Source organism: Apteryx rowi, unplaced genomic scaffold, assembly GCF_003343035.1.
Source record: "Apteryx rowi isolate R43461 unplaced genomic scaffold, aptRow1 scaffold_400, whole genome shotgun sequence".
Taxonomy (NCBI): domain Eukaryota; kingdom Metazoa; phylum Chordata; class Aves; order Apterygiformes; family Apterygidae; genus Apteryx; species Apteryx rowi.
The window spans coordinates 456,463-476,089 of NW_020450531.1; the positions used below are offsets into that span (position 1 = coordinate 456,463).

General features: G+C 42.4%; 1 protein-coding gene across 15 annotated transcripts in view; it reads left to right on the top strand.

Moving 5' to 3' along the window:
• BLVRA (biliverdin reductase A) overlaps positions 1-19,627 on the top strand; it is a 46,876-nt gene that overhangs the window by 11,305 nt on the left and 15,944 nt on the right. For 12 of the 15 annotated variants that reach the window (XR_003255111.1, XR_003255110.1, XR_003255109.1 and 9 more), the window contains 6 exons: positions 6,125-6,252; positions 7,945-8,064; positions 8,684-8,781; positions 10,165-10,272; positions 10,993-11,164; positions 16,796-16,961. Coding sequence is in view for 7 of the 15 variants with exons in the window: in XM_026075296.1 (XP_025931081.1) it covers positions 6,134-6,252; positions 7,945-8,064; positions 8,684-8,781; positions 10,165-10,272; positions 10,993-11,164; positions 16,796-16,961 (783 nt within the window). In the remaining 8 variants the exon portion in view is untranslated. Of the gene's footprint in view, positions 1-3,640; positions 3,816-6,124; positions 6,253-7,944; positions 8,065-8,683; positions 8,782-10,164; positions 10,273-10,992; positions 11,165-16,795; positions 19,415-19,627 lie in introns of those variants that run through there. The other 3 variants (XM_026075297.1, XM_026075300.1, XM_026075299.1) reach the window with 3 other exon arrangements.

The window sequence follows — 19,627 nt, forward strand, 5'->3', positions numbered from 1 at the left end:
TCAGCAGAGTTAGGTTTCAAAAGTATGTTTTAATAAAAGTTTTCCTTTCTGCTCAGGCTCAGGTATTAATACTGGAGACAGTATTTCTGTTACAAGTGCAGTCATTTATTATTAAACATCACAGTATTTCTGAAAAGCGTCTGTTTGGCACCTGTAACATAGCATCTGGCCATATCTTTATATAACTATATCAACTTCAGCTTTGGCAGCCAGCTGGAAAACCAGAATTTAATCAGAAATCCTGGACAAAAAGGCATTTTGTATAAATATCAAACTATGCAGGTGTGTTCAAATAGCCAGGGAAAAAAACTTGCTCTGGCTGTATCCAAGGTACAGTGGTACAGTGGTGCCAATCAGGATGAGGGACTGTTTTCTGATGGCAAACCTGTGTGAAAACTGTTGCCTAGAAGTTATAACTCTAGTGCTTAGAAGTTTTAACCAGAAGCCTATGCTTTCTATGCCTGGAAGTTATGACCAGACCCTGTGTGCCTGCCGGGAAACTGTGGCCTGGGTTGTGATAGCTGGTTAGAAATGGAGAGAGGCAGAGGACTGTTAAGACTGATAAGACCACAACAAAGTGCTCTCAGGGAAAATGTACATGGTTACTCTAAACCCCCAAGATGCTGTTGTCTTCCTCTGAAACACAGAGATTGTAAAAGGACTTGGCAGCTTTTTGAGCGAATTTTTCTGTGGCTCTCATTTTCCACACAATTAATGTTTTGAAGAGATGCAACAAAGGGTCAGAACATTGGCTGTTACCTCTGACTGTCTCTTTCTTCCAGAAGGGCTTGTCTTTATCTCTAGGTTGCAGCAAAGGCAGAGTAAAACACAAACTCCCACTCTAGCATGTTAGTGTTCAGACAACTACTTTTTTTCATCTCCATTCTGTTTTTTCTTTTCTTAACTTTTGCCTTTAGTTAGGATTGATAAGGCCTTTGCTGTGTCTACTTAGCAAAAGTACTTGAGCACATCTAGAGGTTAAAGTGCATAAGTAGTTCTCTGCAGAACAAAGGTTATTTATGCCTTTGAATAGTCTGCTGAACTGGGACATTTGTGCAGTTCTGCCCTTTTTAAAACAACACTAACAAAAGCCATGCTGCTCAGATTCTGCTTTCTCTGCTCCAGGCAGATGCGTCTTGCCCGGAGCAGACAATAGTGAGAGTAAGAGGTGGTGATGCAGCCTGCAAGGTGGGCCAGTACCGCGAGTACCGACACTGCCAGGGCTCCAGGTGTTTGGAATCAGAGGTGTAGGGCTGGAAGGGACATCAAGGTTTTACCCTGTCGATTTTACAGAGACTGCAGCTGTCTGTCCAGTGTGCCTTAAAAACCTCCCCTGAGGATGATGCTGCAACCCTGTCTCGGTGCTTTGCTGTGGTAACAGAGAAAACAATCTCTGTACTATCTTATCCATGAGTCTGCTGTAAATGAAGCTCTGGGAAACTTCCTCAGTCCAGTCTGGATTGCCTTTAGGGTTTCTTTACTCTTAGGAGTAGCAGCAGGTGGCTGCCAGGTCGGTGGTGACTGTGTTGTGTGTTTTTAAGTAGCAGGAGGGAAATGACAACATTTCAAGCACTCTGGCTTGAGAGAGTTATAAATTTAATATAAGCAAAGATCTGACTGGTGAAAGGGGGCACTGGAGAGAGTGAAAATTCCCAAAGAATTACTTTGGGAGTTAAGTAGTTCAACTGTTGAATATGCAAAAGTGAGATAACCTTGACAATAGCATTTTCAGATTAAGTGCTCATATTTAAAGTTTCTGCTAGTCGTCAGATATGTGTGGCAGTAAAGTGCTAATCATTTGAAGTAGCACATTTAAAAAGACCACACTGGGAACACTTCAGGAAAGCCTCCCACCTCAGTGTTATGCTACAGCAGATTACATTAATTGCAAAATATTTTGATTTCTGATATGAGTCACTCATTCATACCTGAGGGAACTAGAAAATAGTCTTTGAAAACTGCAGGGAGGATGCATAAAGCTTATTAAAATATGCTGTATGTCATAAGAGAAGATACCTGCCCTCATCCTGTAATGTCTAGATATGCTGTGAAGTAGCGCATTTATGATATGCCCTATCATAAATAGGGTGTTTATTCTTAAGTTCCATCCTTTATCTTGCCTCTGCACTGGCTTTGCACAGTCTTAGGAACATTGCACGAAATGGAGGGAAAGCTTGCTTACCTAAAGCTTGCCTCTGCGAGCGTTAGCATTTTTGAGATTAAGGGCTGAAGTCCTGCTGTGATTGCACTGGGGAGGAATGCATTTTACTGTGTGACCGATCCCATTGGGCATACTCCCTTGCCTGTTTTTCTGCTGAATATTCCTGTTTTACTGCAAAATTTCCCCAGAATGCTTAGGTATGGAGCACTTTTTGCTACAGAGTAAACATCTAGCCAAGGGAGGAATCAGAAAGCAGCATAAGCACATAGAGCTCAACAGAGAGCAGAAGGGCAAAGAGGCAATGATAGATGTGCGGAGGATAAGTGAGCCTCTTCAGTTAGATTCCTTTCCCTAACCACTTTTCAGTGTCGTGCAGGGCTCATCTCTGTCAGTTGGGAAGAGCTTGCGCTCCAGCATGCAGCCACTGTCCCTCCAGTTCAGTGAGGGCTTCTGTGCCTAGACCAGAGAGGTTGCTGCTGGGCGGCGGGGGGCACACTTTGATCACACGCCCTGAGTGTGGAGGAGGTTCCTTTGTAATCTTTCACCAGCCCCTTTTCTTTCATTTGGCCAGTTAGGAGAGGAAAAGGATGGAGAAAAATGCTTTTGGATGCTCTTTGGTATACTGCTATATCCCTTACTGTATGTTTTTTTAATACGACAGGCGTCATGGTTCAGCAGCCTTGAAAATGCCACTGAAATCTTTTTGTCAAAGCTTTAGCTGAGGTCATGGATTTTAAGAAAAAGAGATGGAAGGCAGGCAAGGCAGTTTGCAGTTCGGACTTCCTCCTTCATCATTTTTGTGCTTGAAAGATAACGGTAACTGTTGTCCTGCTGTTAAGTTTTGAAATAAGGAGGAAATGAGTAAATATTCATATAGTCATCAGGACTGATTTCTACTCTCTCATGCATGACAGTTTGCCTTACAAAATAAAGGAAATAAAAAACAGCACTGGTGATGGAGACACAGTGATTTTTCTCTTAGCTACACGCATAAGCAAAGGTTCTGTAATGTACATTTAGTATCTGTCTCTTTCTGGGTGAATTCTGTATTAACCTGTGAAACCTTGAAGAGCTCGAAGACCTGAACGGAATGGCTAGTTGCTATGACAACAAGTAACAGTTTTTATTCCTAGGTTGAAAGGATCTTGCTTCTCCTATATATGACTGCTTTGGGAGGTCAGAGGTTGTTCTTCAGATGAAATTAGGGAATCTTTTCAAAAGAGAAGTGAAAATTTTGATGTTTGGCATCCTAAGCATTTCTTGAGAAATGTTCCTTGTTTATGGCAGTGGAAGAAGATGGTCAGCTCCCCGCTCCTTCTCTGCTTAGATGAAGTGGAGGTCAGCAGCTAGCCAGAAAAAGCAGTTCTTGGAAACAACAACTGTGGAAGCTTCAGGGGAATTTTCTGCTGTGTGACTCCCAATGCCAATCCCACTAAAGGCAGTAAGCAAATATTAACAGCTTAAGACTCCAGTAACCTTGAACATTTCTGAAGTTAAGATAAGCCCTGATCAACTGTTCTCCAGCTGGGCTGCTTCTGAATTTCAACTGACCTGGTCCTGATTCACACTGGAGCCCTTTATGAATCTAAATTTTAAAGAATTACAACCACAGACTTCAGGAGAGCAGCTTCTGGCTTGTTGATGGATCTGCTTGGTAAGATCCCATGAGAGACTGCCCTGGAGGTTGATCTTCAGGGACAACCTCCTCGGAGCTCAAACGTGAAAAGAAAGTACGCAGAGACAGAAGCCGGGATGGCTACCCAGGAGCAATATAGAGATATTTCCCAAGTTTGCAGGGATGGAGTTGAAAAAGCCAAAGCTCAGATGAAGCTGAAAGTAGGATGTGAAGGGCAACRGGAAGGGCTTCTCTGGGTACATTGGCAACAAAAGGAAGGCTGAGGAAAATGTGGACCTGCTGCTCAATGGGGCAAGGGGCAAAGGTAAAGGTACTCCTTGCCTTTTTGCCCCAGCTGGAGGGGGCTGAAGCACATGAAGAACAGTTGAGGGAGCTGGGTTCGTTCTGCTTTCTGAAGGGAGATTTTTGCTGTCTACAGTTACCTGACAGGAGGGTGTAGAGGAGCTGGACTCATAGTGGGAGATGCACAGTGGAATGGCAAGAGACAACATGGGAAACTCTGAATAGATACTAGGAAAAAATTTTCTTTATGAAGGTGGCCAAACACTGTAACAGGGACCCTGAGAGGTTGCTGGATTTCCATCCATGGACACAGCCAGAATGTGAAAAGGTCCTGAGCAACCCGATGTAGTTGGCCTCCCTTTGGGTGGGGTTTGGGTCAGACAACCTCCAGAGGTTCCTCCAACCTAGGTTATTCTGTAATTCTGAGTTGGGTTGGCTGTAGAGAAAAATGGGTATAAATGAGAATCCACCCCTGAATTCTGCTTGTGAATGCAATTCGTAATAGATTACATGGTGGTGATCTTGCTGTCCTCTTTTCTCCTCTCTCTCTGAGAGCCCCATACCTCTCTTGTCCCTGGTGAGCAGTGTCATTATGTTATACCACAAATATTTGATAATGACATGTCACTGCAATCCCACTGGAGATCTCTTCCAACATCACTCCTTTCTTCTTTCATATTAAACAAGTCACTGAATGTTTTACCCTTGTACACTTTTGGCATGTATATTCCTGTCACTGCTGAACTCGTCTTACTTTATACATGTAGGTAGGAGCTTATAAAGAAGCAAAATACAGACATGACGTGATTGGATAAGGGCTTTCTTTTATTTTTTTCCTTTGTGCCAGCTGATGTAATTTCTTAGCATCTGTCAGCCTCTAGCACTGTGAGAACTGTTACTCACGGCTGTGCTGCTGCACTGTGATCCCATTAGACAAGAGGCAAAAGGAGGAGCCGAGTGGAGTTGTCCATTTATCTGTTTAAATCTCAGAAGGATTTGAAGGGTTGCAATCAAGTACTGGAAGTAATCAAAAGAGCTCACTCAGGTGAAGGGTTTGGCAGAGGTAGGAGAGAGAACACCAAAACAGAAGAAACAGAAATGCAGGGAAGTTGTAATAGGATGGAATGAACTAAAAAAGAGGCTGACCTGACTTGATTTTAGGGCTGGTTTTTCCCCCTTGATTTTTAGGGCTTCATTTTTGTGGAGGAACAATGCAGGTTGGAAGGGTTACCCAGGTTGCTCAGTGCTTCCACAAATCAATGACCAAGCAGAGAACAGGCAGGAGAGGTTATTACCAGTGGCCCAGCAGCCAGGGCAGTGAGTGTACTGCCCCTGGCTAGTGCTCCACATGATGCAATTTTGTGACTGGGACGTGCCTTTGGGAGATAGAAATCTTGAGGCTGTGCCAGCTTATCATTAAAGAACTCGTGGAGCTTGCTTTGAGCATGGAAATGTCAAGAAAGCATCCTGGCCAAATTATCAGGTGGATAGTTGCATCCTGGCACTGTAGAGTTTGCCAGCAGTTACATAGGGGAAAAAAAATAGATATTCTTTGCTTCCTGTCTCAAAGTATTCTGGCTGTGCTGCTATGCACTGTTAATGTCCATGTGTCAGCCCGGAGGAGACTGTGCTGCAGAGGCTCAGGACGTGAACAGCGTTTATATAAAACTTTGCTGGGTTTGCAGAACCTTTCAGCTTCTTTCCAGCATGGAAGCTCTGATATAGATAGAAGGATGTCTCACTTTTGAAGTCTGCCTTCCTTTCACAGAAATGAAGAACTTTGTGCTAGAGCTGGGGTATAGTAACTGTTAAATACAAGTCTCAACGCCAGTCATATGACACGCTGAAACACTTGAACGACATTTCAGTAGGATGTGAGTTGGCTCAGTTCCTTGTAGCATCACATCTTTGTTAGCTAGTTGCTGACATCTGAAACGGCTGTGTAAAAGAGGAGTTAAAGACTAGTGCATTCTCCCCCTTCCCCCTTCCAGTTGTTCCCTCCTCCCAAAAAGTCTTTTTTTTTTTTTTTTTTCTCCTTTGGTCAGATTAACAGGATGTTTGGGACTGTGGTGGTTGGACTTGGAATTGCTGGCTTAGCACGGATCCGAGACTTGATGAATCCGATGCCTTCCAGCCCTTCTGAGCATCTGAAACTCTTCGGATTTGTATCCAGGTTAGAAATTTCATCTTAGCATGTTTAATATGTATGTTTCAATGTCTCTTTCTCCCTGTGCGCTTGCCTTTCTATAGGGAGGACTATTATTTGAGGGGGATGGGGGAGCATGAATATCCAATGTTTTATATTTCTCTTACAATCAAGGCAGTCTGACAAGGGCAAGTTTATGCGAGTGTGCCTGTCATTCTGAGTATCAGCTAGGAAATGAGCACAGAAAAGCTTTACAAGGGGAACAAACAGGTTACCTTAGTGAGACACTGTGCAGATTTGACTCTATTTAAAATAAAAGCAAGAGACCTTTTCACTGCAGGATCTGTGTGATTAAAAAGAAATGTAATTCTGACTGACTGAAATTTGCTGTAGGTTCAGGATGGTACAAACTTATAACAGTTACATGAATGAACTAATATCTGTATGAAATGTATAGAATAAATTTACAGAAATGCTTGAAGTGCTGCAAAAAGAAAAGTTACAATATATTTTTGTAGAACTGACACTGTAACTGCCTCATAAAATTCTATTTATTTTTTTAAACCAGATATTGAAACTGTACATTTTTTGAAAGAAAATCCTAATAATTTAGTACCTACAGTGAGGTTGCCTTTTAGAGAGCAATGTTACTGTTTCTCTCACTAGCTTGGAGCAGTGGAAGTTTAGCAGGACTGTTACACGTATACCTCCCTCTGAGCGTTCCTGCTAGACCGCCTGCTCCATGACAGCAAAGCATAAAAGTTTTAAATAGTTAGGTGGTACATGCATGGATCTCAGGCTGTGAATGTATTTTTTCCAGCTATATTTAAATCATGCAGTCAGAGCTGTTTGAGACAGAAAGGATCCATTAGGTCATCCGCTTTATTGCCCTGCCAAACAGGGCTACAGCTAGCACTGAACAACATTATTGATAGGGTTTCCACTACTTCTGTGGAGAAATAGTGCTAGCAAAAGACACAGTTCAGAGACAGTTTTCCTCCCTCATTGTTGGAAATGTTGCATTGCTCTTTGCATCCCAATCACACACAGACGTTACCTGTCTTTGCTTTCAAGTCCTGCTTGTGGCCTACGCTCATCCTCTCTGTCATCTATCCTAATACTATCAAGGTGTCTGCTCCAGTCTTTACTAATGCAGAGGGCTTTTGTTGGGTGATATGCTCAGGGAGGTGGCCGAGAGAGTCTTTCTGTAGTGTTGTCTGATATGGTGGGCGTGCTGCATTGCAAGGCATTAGAGCCTAGCAGCTGCTTTGTCCCTCTCCCGCTTCTCCACGCCACTTGTAGTTGCACGTGGCCCTGACAAATTGGGTGCTTTTGCCTGCCAAGTCCAACACATCAGGGAGAAGTCCTCCCATAGAAGCACTGTCCCCTTTCAAGTCATGCTTTTAAAACTGTTCTTGTATTATGATGCTTATAAAAAAAAACATTTCAACAGCTGGGCAGCTTCTATACTGATACCACCACCTACACACTGACCCATATATTTTGTTCTTTTGTGCACTCCACTGCTCTCTGAAAGTGCTTATCTCTTTCCTGGACCACAAGCTTCCTTTTCTAACCTGGTTTAGCTCACTGGGACAGTGGGCCATAGGAACAATTTCAAGTGCTCTTGCACAGCATGTAATTGGGAAGAATGAGCTGTAATGGTTATGCTCTGATTGTGTTATTGTGTTTATTATGTATTATTGTGTTAATAATCAGGAGAAATCTGGGCAAAATTAATGAGGCCAAGCAGATTAGCCTGGAAGATGCTCTAAGAAGCAAAGATATCCATGCAGCCTTCATCAGTACAGAGAACAGAAGTCATGAAGAAACCATCAGGTATTTTGTGGGTTTTTTTCCCTTGATTTGTTTTGGTGTTGTTTTTTTTTTCTATACGTTAGAAGCATAGAGAAGCTGTGTAAAGCTGTTGAAGGAGAGGATGTGAACACCTGAGGAGAGACTGCCAGACTGGAAGTCTGAAGTGGGTGACAGTGACTTCCCTAGAGCACTGAATAAGCTGCAGAGTAGTTGGGATTAAGATGCATTCAGTTCTCTCATAATTGCAGTTGGCTACCTCTAGGCCTGTGCATGGTGCACAGGTGACTTAAAACAGGATTCAAAGCCTTTCCTCACACATCATATAGAGGAAGGGCTCAGTTTTCCCCTTGGTGTCTGGAAGTTAGAAATTGCAATGCTCAATACTGCAGCATTTTAGTGACTTGCTGCAGGTGAGTGAGGTCTGTGGGAAAGGGAGAAATAAAACCCAGCTCTCCTGGTGCTTAAATATGTGATGTAGCCACCACACCATCTTGCTAGGAAAGATGCTTTTTATTTCTGTTACTCCATGTTGTGCGTTCCTCCATATGGGGCTGACTGCAGGAGTGAGAAGCAGTTAGCAAAGTGGACAGAAATGATCGTGATAATATACTTTTAAAGGTTGATATTGTATTCCTTTCAGAACGTTTTTAGAAGCTGGGAAACATGTCCTCGTTGAGTACCCCATGGCTTTGTCTGCTAAGGCAGCCCATGAGCTCTGGGAGATGGCTGAGCGAAAAGGTAATGGCATTTATTCTCAAGGGTGTAAACAGTACTTAAACATTGGGTAGCACCAAAGGCATCTGACAGGGAGCAGGGCCCAACTAATCATGCTGTACAAGGAAGTGTGCCCATCTCAGAGAGCTGTCAATCTAGGATTTAAGATGTGTGCCAATGAGGAAGTAAATGCACAAATGTTGAAGCTAAGACTAAGGTATGTTTACCCTCACAGGAGCTCTGATCTCAAAGTTTTGTGCACTAAGAATGCAGTTAAAGAGAAGGAAAATTCTGTCATAGTGATAGTAAAGCACTTAATGAATGTAGCTGTTGGACTTGTGCAGCTCCCTGCCTTTTTTCRTACTGAAAATAAAACTGGAAGCAGCACCCTTAGTTTCCAGTGTTTGTGACATATGCTTGTCACGCACAGTTGTTTCTGCTGTTGTGGACCAGCAAGGCCTCCCTGTCTGAAAGAAAGCTTGTCTCTAAGCAAAATCTCTTTATTTCTGGAAAGCATGTTGTCCCATCCCTGCAGTGCTAAGGGTCAGAGGCTGGCAATTCAGTTGAGGCCAGTCAGTTGGGTTGTATGGAGCTATAAGAAAAGGAACGGTGCTAGACAGGAGGACAGTGCAAACCATTTGGACAACTTGCACTATTTATACCACTGCTTTTTAAAAATTTCCTTTGTGACTTTGTCCTAAAACACCAGAGGTATAGAATTTCCTGCTTTGCTATTTCCCTGTACCAGCACCAATTACTGACTTGTTCTTAGCCAAATGGCTTCCCATTAAGCAGAATTTATGCCTCTTCTCTCAAAGCAGCAGCATTTACTGTCAGCAGCCTAAATTGACTCTCTTGGAGACCTTCCAGAAAAGCATGTATTGAATGAGGGCCAGACTCAGATGAGGATTGGATAGCCTCTATTGCAAAGTAGCCCAATTAATTGCAATGGAGGGAGGTACTCCTTAACATATTGTTACAATCTGAGTCTAAGCATTGTGCTATTTTTCTTCCTTCTTAATCTGCTTTCCTAATACCCTGGGAGGAAGAGTGTGGAACAGAGAAATATGAGGGGAAGGAGGCCAAGAATTCACCCTTGTTTTACTTTGAAGACAAATGCTTCAGCTTTAGTTGGGTATTTGGTTTCATTGCAGAGTTTTGCTTAATCATAGTGGTTACTGTTATTATAGACTCTTTCTCTGTTGCCTCCTGAGAGTCATGAACCCAAACTGATGCCTCAGCAGTGGGCCTGAGTTTGATTTTTCTCCTGACATCATTTTGCCAGTCATGAATGAGGATGTTTTTAAGTGATCTCCCACTGGTGACTGTTGAAGCTTTCACTACTCTTTGATTCATGCAGAAAGCTCTTATTTGATCTGGCCTGATTTTTGTTTTTCTTACCAACAGATAAAGTCCTCCATGTGGAGCACATTGAACTGCTGACCGAAGAGTACAAGCAGCTGAAAAAGGAGGTGGCTGGGAAAGACCTGGTGAAGGGAACATTACATTTCACAGGTCAGTAGCTATGAGGAGACCTAAGTTTGCTTGGATTTATCTGCCTGCTCGGCAGAGACGTCAGCCCTCCTAGGCTTTATTCATTCATTTTAGATGAGAGTCTGTCTATAAATGGGCTAGAGATATACATGTCAGTTCTGGATGTTTCCATGAAATTACAGAACTGTCTACAAAACACTTTTGCTTTAACAACTAGCCATGGCTTTGTAAATCTTTCTGCTACCTCTGATGAAGRATTGTGTGTCTTGTTGAATGGGGGAGAGAGTGCTTCTTCATCTCTCCTATACTGTGATGATAGTGACCAATCCCCCTCATTCATACAGAGAAAGACAAGCTCTGAGGAAGTGTCCCAGTTTCCAGTGGGAGTCTTCAGGCTTTTCCACTGGTGTTTTGGTCCTGGAAGAGTTGGGAGAGATTGCTGAGGTGTTTTTTTTTCCCTACTCCATTTCCTTGTGAAGCCACATACACACTTCTGCCCTCAAAACATCCTGAAGGGTTTGTTGTGTCTGTACTTTGTGCTGCTTTTGCTGTCATAGCCCACCAGCTGATCCATTTCAGGGCTGACCGTGTTTTTTGAGTTCCCAAATGGTGAGATTTCCACTGACGGCCTCTCTACATCCTGATGTTCAAGCCCGCACCTCTGAAATTTCTTCAGCCTTTGCTATGCAGGGCAATATTCTCTTTCCCAGTTCTCAAGTCTTTGTGTTGCTGTTGCACCAGGTAGTGTCCTTGATGAAAAGCAAGCAGGATTCCCAGCTTTCAGTGGAATTGCCCGACTGACTTGGCTGGTTGACCTTTTTGGAGACCTCACTGTTACCTCAGCCACCCGAGAAGAGCAGAAGGAGAACAATTATTCCAGAATGACAGTTCATTTTCAGACTGCAAAAAAGAAGTGAGTAACAGCCAGGCTGCTCCGGTATCTTCTGCAGGAATTCTGCATCTTCTCTTCCTCCCATGAAAACAGAATGGATGAATGCTGGCATGACAGTGTAAATTCAGTACTACAAGAGAAACAGACCTGAAATTGTTTTCTGTGGTACTCACAGTAAAAAGAGCAATGTCCATTTACAGTTTAAAAAACCCTTTTCCAATGCCAGCACATAGGAATGGGTCCATAATGCATTTTRCCAAGTCCAGGTATGGAAGACCCCCCTCTCACACTCAGAAAAATTGTTCAGAGGCAGGATATTTTTTGTTTATCATCAGACATTCTATGTTGTGTGCCAAAAGGTAACCTTTCTTTAATGGTTGAAAATATGTGACTGTTTGAAAAGATATGCACTATTCATAATAGTTAGCTTTTTGGCACTATAATGCTTGTACTAGTATCATGTAGTACTCTCAGCTGGAGGTTAGGAGGGAATGACACATTTTGGGCGGAAGTATAACAAACTGAACTAAGTATAATGAAGGGCCAAGGTGATGAATTCGCTTTTGACTAATGCTTAAGTATGAAGTCCTGAAGTGTCCTTGGATTTTTCTGAGTAGGGCGTTAGTCTCTTTCTCATTTCTTTTCTTTTTGTTTTTGTTGCACCAGTCTCATGCTGCAAGATTAGGAATCCAGTAGTCAGGATTACCTGTCCATTTGTCCAACCATTACACTACGACTTTCTTGTGTAAAACTCTTATGATTATGCATTTTATAATAATGAGGTTAATCTACCTTTTATTACTTGATAACAATAGCCTTGCTGTAAAGTAATTTATTTTTAAGTATTCTGTGAGCATGAGGTAATTCATCAGCTGGTGTTCCATACTATGTCCTGAGTACTCAGCTTGGTCCTAAGTCTGGTGGTGTATTTTGCTGGCAATTCTCTGTTTTGATCGTTGTGGGTCATCCACATGCAGGTCATGTCCTTTCAGATAGGTTGAAGTCACCTATAACCACAGTCTCCTGCATGCTGGAGCTGCAACACAAGAATTGGCTGATACTGAAAGGTATAGAGAAGTTACCAAGATTTGTATGTTTCCTAGGAGGTGGGAATGGGGATGGAATGATTTATGGTTTTTTCCCTTCACTCCGATTTTCCTCTTTCTCCATACTGTTCTCTCTGCCTTGGAGACTTACAGGCATATGAGAAGAGGCACATGAGAAGACTAGGGAGAGCAGAGGGAAAAAATACACCACAGAAACATATTCTGGCCTATCTTTCTTTGTAATAAATTATCTTTTTTTGTTGCACATATATATGGCTAGAACCAAACACTTAAAAAGTAAAGCACACTCATAGTGACTTCTTTAAGAATTTCAGATAAGTGTTGAGTTAAAAAAMCAATAACCTGGAGAACTAGATATTTGGGGAGTGAAAAATCAGGCCTCATTTGAACTGATAGTTTCACTGAGGGTCTAGCTGAAGCATTTATCAGCCAACTCCTGCAAAGCCCATTGCAGTTTGTCAAGCCTCTGCCCTTTAAATCTTTCTCCCTCTCTAAATAAAACATTCATGCTCTTAGCAATTTGCCGGTAACGCAAGTAGCTGTAGCGAACTATATCAAGTGAGGTTTGAATTAATTCCAGCAAGTGGAACTAGCGGGTGGCTCAACATTTCCCTGGCTGTCCTGTCTCTTAGGTAGTCCTCAGCTGCTATGTATGGTATTTGTTAGATGCAGAACAATTTCTGAAATATATATTTTTTTCCTGCTCTACACAGCTAACAGAGGCCTGCTTTTCTTAGCCCACTGCTAACTATTTTTATGGGTCAGTGTTTTGCCATCATTAGCATTTTAATGTCCTCAGTGACTGCCTGTTTTATGTCTCTAGGATAATTTACGCTGCTGGCAAGTTACATAGCATTCTAGTGTGCTGTTCGGTTGCTGGGCCAGATTTCCTGCTGACCTTCCTCTGTTGACATCAGCGTAGTGACAACAGGAGAGAATGTGGCCCCCCTCTCTATCAAGCGAACCTGTGGCCCAGCAGTAATGGCAATGTTGGCCCAGTTCGGATTTGCCCAACCTGTATTTTGCTGCAGCTTGAGAAAAGTCTGCACCTTTCCTGAGAGCTGTCCCATCCTTTTTGGAAAGGCATGAGCACACTAACCTTGAGAAATCAGGTGAATTCAGCCTGTTTTCTGCCCCGTTGAATGCAGCAGGTGCAGAATGCAGCAGCCTGCATTCTGCTTGCTAAGCAGGGATTTGTACAAAGGCTATAGTCCATCTCTCCTGCATACCTGCACTGGCTGCTGCTGTGTTTCTGGGTGAATTTTGGAGGTGTGTGTTAACTTCTAAAGCCCAGCTATCTGAGAGATGACCTCTGTCTCTATTGTGTTTCCAAGACAGTTGAGCTGACAGTCTCTCTGTGATATAACATGGAGCAAGCCTGGAAAAAGACAAAGCTCTAATGACAGCACGGCTAGTTTGGGACTGCAGTTCCTATCCCAGTGTTGCAGAGCCTGGATTCAGTAAATGTCAAAAAGGAATTTTTAGTGCAAGCTGGAGGGATAGTGCTTTGTGCAGCCTCTATTTTGGTGTTAGCTAGGGGTAAGGTCTAGTTCTCCTCCAAGGTAAGGTAGCCCTTGTCAGATGCATGGTAAATAAAAAATTATTGATATTTTCAAAGCATGGAGATGTTTGAAAGAAATTGAATCCATTTTATGAATAAATATTCTGAGGATAAACGTTTGAAATGATGTTTTATCACGATCTAAGCTTGCAAAAGTCTAATGAAATAACTTCAAACTGAACATCAAAAAAACCATATAGTGCATACTTTCTGCAGAAGCTGTTGCATAAAATACTGATCTGAGTGGATCCAGAATGCTTTCAGGGATGAAACCAGCTTAATTTCTTCTACAAGTACAAAGAGAGTACGTTCTTCATTTTGGTTTATTCAACTAGTACAGTCCAACCACTAGGGCCACTGATCATCTGAGGAAACTGGGAATCAGAAAAGCAGAAAATCCTCTCCTCCAGACTATGAATAAAATTTAGCTATGAGAGCTCTACTATTCTAATATCTGGAAAGGTTCAGTGGCCATAAAAAGTCAGTGTGGTTTGTTTACTGCAGATAGTGCTTCCTTTGTAAAAAAGTCAGTATAAAAGTGGAACATGTTTGGTTAAACTTTCTTTTTTTCCTTTAACTGTCCAGCAAAATTAATGTGGCTTTATTTATTTGCCAAAAATTCCCTGTTTGTTGCTTCTAAATAACATTGCTAACACTTATAAATACATCCATAGCCAGATAATACTTTGATACAAATCCTTAATGAAAATGGATAATTATTAAAGAAACAGCAGCCATTCATACATTTCTGACATAAAATGCAAACTTGTTTCTTAAGCTACATAATTGCTTAAAAAATGTGCACGGTTACAGCATGTCTTTACAAGAAGGGGACCAATCTTACTGTAGAAGTTGTAATTAATTGTGAATTAACATGTTTTTGTTACCAATCAAATAGAATCTACCTCTCTTTGGTTAAATGATTAAAAATACAATTGCAGAAGAAGATAAATTTATGAGTGAAATCAAAATTTCCTGCTCACTGATCTAAATCAGTCATTTTAATCACTTTGATTAAATTCTGCCTTCTCTGCCTGGTTGTGCTTCTGGTTCAGCGGCTCTCCCAAGCTAGAGCAGAAGGAGGCATAAGCTTGAGTCCCATCAGTGATGTGCATCTGCTCTAGATAACCCCGGGGAGGTGACCCTATATTGACATTGCCCATTTTGGACCATGTCGTGTCTCAGACTCCCTGCTATTACATGGTGGAAGGTGTTTGCTTATGCCCGCCCTGCAGTTTCTTTGCGCCTACCTGAGATAAAGCAGCCCCCAGCAACAGTGGCCTGGAACCTCTGTGGCTATTTGCTGTTGTAAGGATATAAAAACATCTGTGATGAGCAAGAGGAAAACCCAGCTAGCTCAGCATCCTGCCTCTAACTGTGGTCGACAGCAGGCAACATAGATGGAAGAGGATGAGACCATGGGAAGCCCCGAGTGCTATGTTCCTCAAACAGCCTTCTGGCTGGCAGTGGCATGTAGCCTTTGGACTTTCTGAAACAGATGTGGTATCCTTGTATTTAATAGTCCTGTGCAGATTTTCTGTCTGATTTTTTCCAGGCTGTGATGTGGGTGCTTTTTTCAGTAGTTTAGTTGTGTTCAGTCAGGTCCATCTGGGCCAAGCTTAATTTGTAGGATCTGTGCATGACAGTACAGGTGAGCAAAGAATAATTGATATTGCAGTGTGAATATAGAAGCTGGCTCCTAAGTGGGAAGGAGGTACAGAGTCATGAAACTGAGAGCTCTGCAGAATGCGTTCAGTGTAGACTGACAAGGACTTTCTTTCCAGAGCTAATGATCTTGAAGATTTAGCGGGCTGCACTTGGAGACAGAATTTATTCTCTCATGCTATCAATGCCCTCGTAATTTCTGAGTGACAGACTAAAGTGGGGGAAGGGCTATCAATAACCAAGGGAGAAAAATAGTCTGCRTCTTCTAAACAGAAGCAGTAATGAGTGCTGATGAATGGGCTGCAGAAAGTTAATGGTACATTTTAGGCAGCTGAAAGAAGAGCAGGAGGAGAGGGGTTGTCTGTGGCTGGTACTGAGGATCATTTTGCAAGTGTTTGCTGTGTTGGACCATGATGTGGGGTTTGGTAAGACCCTGGCAGCAATGCACCACTGTCCCATGGTGCTTCTTTCCATGCAGTTGTGGAGGAAAGCACAGGGGCCGGGGTGCTGGGCCAGTGCAGTAGCCAGCAGCACCAGCGCATGGCCTAGAGGTGGTGGCTACTGCTGCAGCTTATCACATGCCATAAGACAGGACTTTGCTCTTATTAAGAAAGACCTGCCTGATTCTTTCCTTCCCCTGMAGGCAAGTGTTTAGTCTTTTGTGGGGAGATTGGGCAAATTATCAGGTAGGATATTTCTCCAAGAGCCTGTACTGAAAAATTGACACCTTCTGGCAGAACCTTCAGGATCCACTCAGTGCTCCCAGTAAAGAAAAAGAAGCATTTTTGAAAAGTTCAAAGAGAGTACAAAAGCTGGTGTCTGCATGAGTTTACTTGTTGTTTGTCAAGCTCATCCTAAAAGAGTGAAGTTTAGCTTGCACAGTAGCACGTGGGTCATCATTATGTATCTGAGTGACATGTATTTATTCTCCCTGGAGGAATGACCAGATATCGAGGACCTTGTCAGTTTAGCTGTGATTGAGTCATACACAAAATATTTGGATGTTTAACTGCACTTTTTATCCAAGTCCACAAATTAATGAATTAAACTTCTCTCTCACCTGCATGGTGGCTAGACTCCGCTGGCTTCACTTTGTGCTTAGGGAAAACAAAGTTGGAGGGAGCTTAGATAGTGTACGGAAAGTCATGGCATGAAGCAGTGGTAGAGTTAAGACTATTACTGTGTGTTCAACTCCATAAGGTACAGTGGTCAGAATGTGTTATCTAAACATGCAGTGACTGAAACTTAAAAATGGAATGTTTATTAGGACATTTTCTGTAAATGCTGAGGAACAGAACTAGGACTGTTTGTTTTATTTCTTCATAAATGCTCTTTTGTTTCTCTGCTCCTCCACATTAGACCTCTGACTTGGATTGAAGAAAGAGGACCAGGGATGAGACGTGAAAAGAAAATCAACTTCTGTTTCACAAGTGGTTGCCTGGAGGACTTCCCTGAAGCCCCGAGGTCTGCTGTGGGCCTTTTCATGCAGGATCAGAACCTCTTTGCCAAAAAACTGCTGGGCCAGGTATCCAAGGAGGAGCTGGCTGCTGAGAAATGGCGAATTTTGCGGTGTCTCGACCTTGCAGAAGAGATTCAACAACACTGTGAACGGCCAGAGAAAATATGTTCCTGAGGCCGCTCTTAGGGAAGAAAGGATGTGTCGGCATGAAAGGTGCAGGGCTAGAGCTCATCACACAGTTGCTGTTTCTGTTTCATTACCTCCTCTTTGACTAGTTGTGACTCCTAGGCTCTCTGGGTGGGCTGGAGAGCCTGGGCCATACCCAGTGCCTTTTGGTGCGTGCCAGAACTAGACAACACGTTACCCTGCTCTGCCTTGCCAGGCATATAGGAACCTAGCAGCAGCAACTTTTCATATGGTTGCTCCCAATAAATTCAATTGAAAGTGTCCCTAAGAGCGGAACCTAGGGTACAGCAAATATTAGACATGATTTCCCTTCCTGTTTTTTTTCCTCCTCTTTTTAGATATGCCTGAAAATGAGACATATAGCATTTTCTAGAATGAAACACAGAGTTGCTTTATTAGTATTTTATCCACTTCTTTACTTGATCTGCAGAACTTGTGCCATCACAGTCCTGACCTATCCTTCTAGATACCCTGAACTATTCTGGGTGTTTGCTCTAATTAGTATTTGTGCTTTTGTTTTTTATATTGGAAATCAGCTAGCTTCAAACAGAATCTACACTGGAATCAACCCTAAACAGAAGAAATATCTTGTCTCTTAGTAGACACCATCTTGAGTTCACTAACTCAGTTTCTCTGGTATCCTGTGCCAACATAGAAATCCATTTTTTCCAGCAATCAGATTAGTACAGTACATTAAATGAATGCATCATCTGCCTGCTTTCCACTATATTTCATTGTAATGGACCTAAATATTTTTCTTTTCTTGCACTGAAAGCAGTATGTAATTGTCCTCATTTGTGTTCTGCATCTGATTCAGCACGTGAGGGGATCACCCCTAAAAATAATATACATACTTTAAAAATGAGAAATAATATACTCCTGGAAACACTGAAATTCAGTAGAAATAGTGATAAAAATAGAATCAAACCTTAGGAACTGGAGCAATTTGCAAATGTAGCCATGCAGTCATGGAGTATCATACCTGTGGGATGAATGTTTGACATTTTATAGTAGTCCCAGGGTTATATATGAAGACATTATCACTTCCCTGAAGAAGCATTTCAGTTTTAGGAGAAGCCTAAGCAGTGCACAAAACCATTAACGATTCCTCCGCTTGCCTTTTACTTTCTAATTACAGCATCTGCCTGTGTTAATGTAGCAACAAACTTTAGTATGTGCAGTTGTTGCACTTCAAACACAGAAGGCAGCATCTCTTTACTACGTTATCATTTGGGCAAATTTTTAATAAGGAAGCATGTATATTATAAACATATATATAATTACAACCAGTCAATACTGATATAAAAGTTCCTTCCTTTAGGTTAATCATGTTCATTGAGAAATTGGATACAGTTCTGTTAGTCTGGGACAGGGAAGGAAAGGCTGGGTATTTTTTTCCCAAATCATTCAGATTTTAGGAGCAACTTGAGCTTGCTATATGAATGAATTTTGCCTACAAAATTTGTTTAAATCTACTCTGTCTTGTTAAAATCAGTGGAAAGCCTCCTATTGACTTGAATGGATTGAAATCCACGTGAGTTGCAAACAGGAGATTTGTGTATGCAGATCATGCATTGTTTTACCCAAATGGACATGGTACTTGGCATTCACAGTGATTTCTTTACTTATTGAAGGGACATTGCTTGAGCAAATCTGATGCTATTGGTGAGGAGGGGAGGGGAGAGTTTCATGCTGCCTGATTTCATGGCGAAGTACGAAAGTCTATCTCAGATCAAAATGAAATTAAAATCTGCTGTATATGTGTATCTCCTATGTATGGCAGTGCACAAAATCTCCTGTTCCTTGACAAACTCCTTTGCTGTGACTACAGGGTGAATACCACTTGTATGCATGCTAATGCAAATGGGTCATTGAAGAGGGAGGGCAAAGGGAAGGGAGATGTCCCACTCCCCAGCTAGAGGCAGCAAAATTAGCCACCAGGTCTCCCTTGGCCAATGCAGTAGGTGGTGGTGGTATATATTCCCCTAGGGCCTAGGGAGCAGGAGTGTAATGTGTGGAGARTCGCCCTCTGTAGAGGCCTGTCTCTATAGAGGGAGCCTGGGGAAATCAGCTGGTTCAGCTGAGCTGGCAAAGGCAGATGCCCAGCGCTGGGTTGCCAGCACTCTTCCCTCCATCCGCACTGTTCCTCTCAGCTAACCCGCTTGTGTACTGCCGACTGCTCTGCCCTTCAGAGCCTGGAGCATCCACATTTCTTCGGCAATGGGAATTTGCTGATGTATCGTGTTGGTTTGTATACAGGAGCTACTAGATGTCAAGCTTAAAATTGTTTAACCAGATGTCAAATTCGCCAGTAAAAGTATTTGTGCTCTTAATTGTTCCTTTTAGTTCCCTGTGTCCTTCATTAGCAATTCCCATTGTCTGTGCTCCAAGCGTCTCTGTCCCCACCAATTCTTTTCCCCTCTTTCACTCCTCAAGCCCTGTGAAATCGTGCCAGTGACTGCAAACTGTGATCCTGTTTGAAAACCCTCTGCTGTCTCCCCCTCCTGTTTTAAAGTCTTGAATACAAGTGTCTCACAGGTTATGAC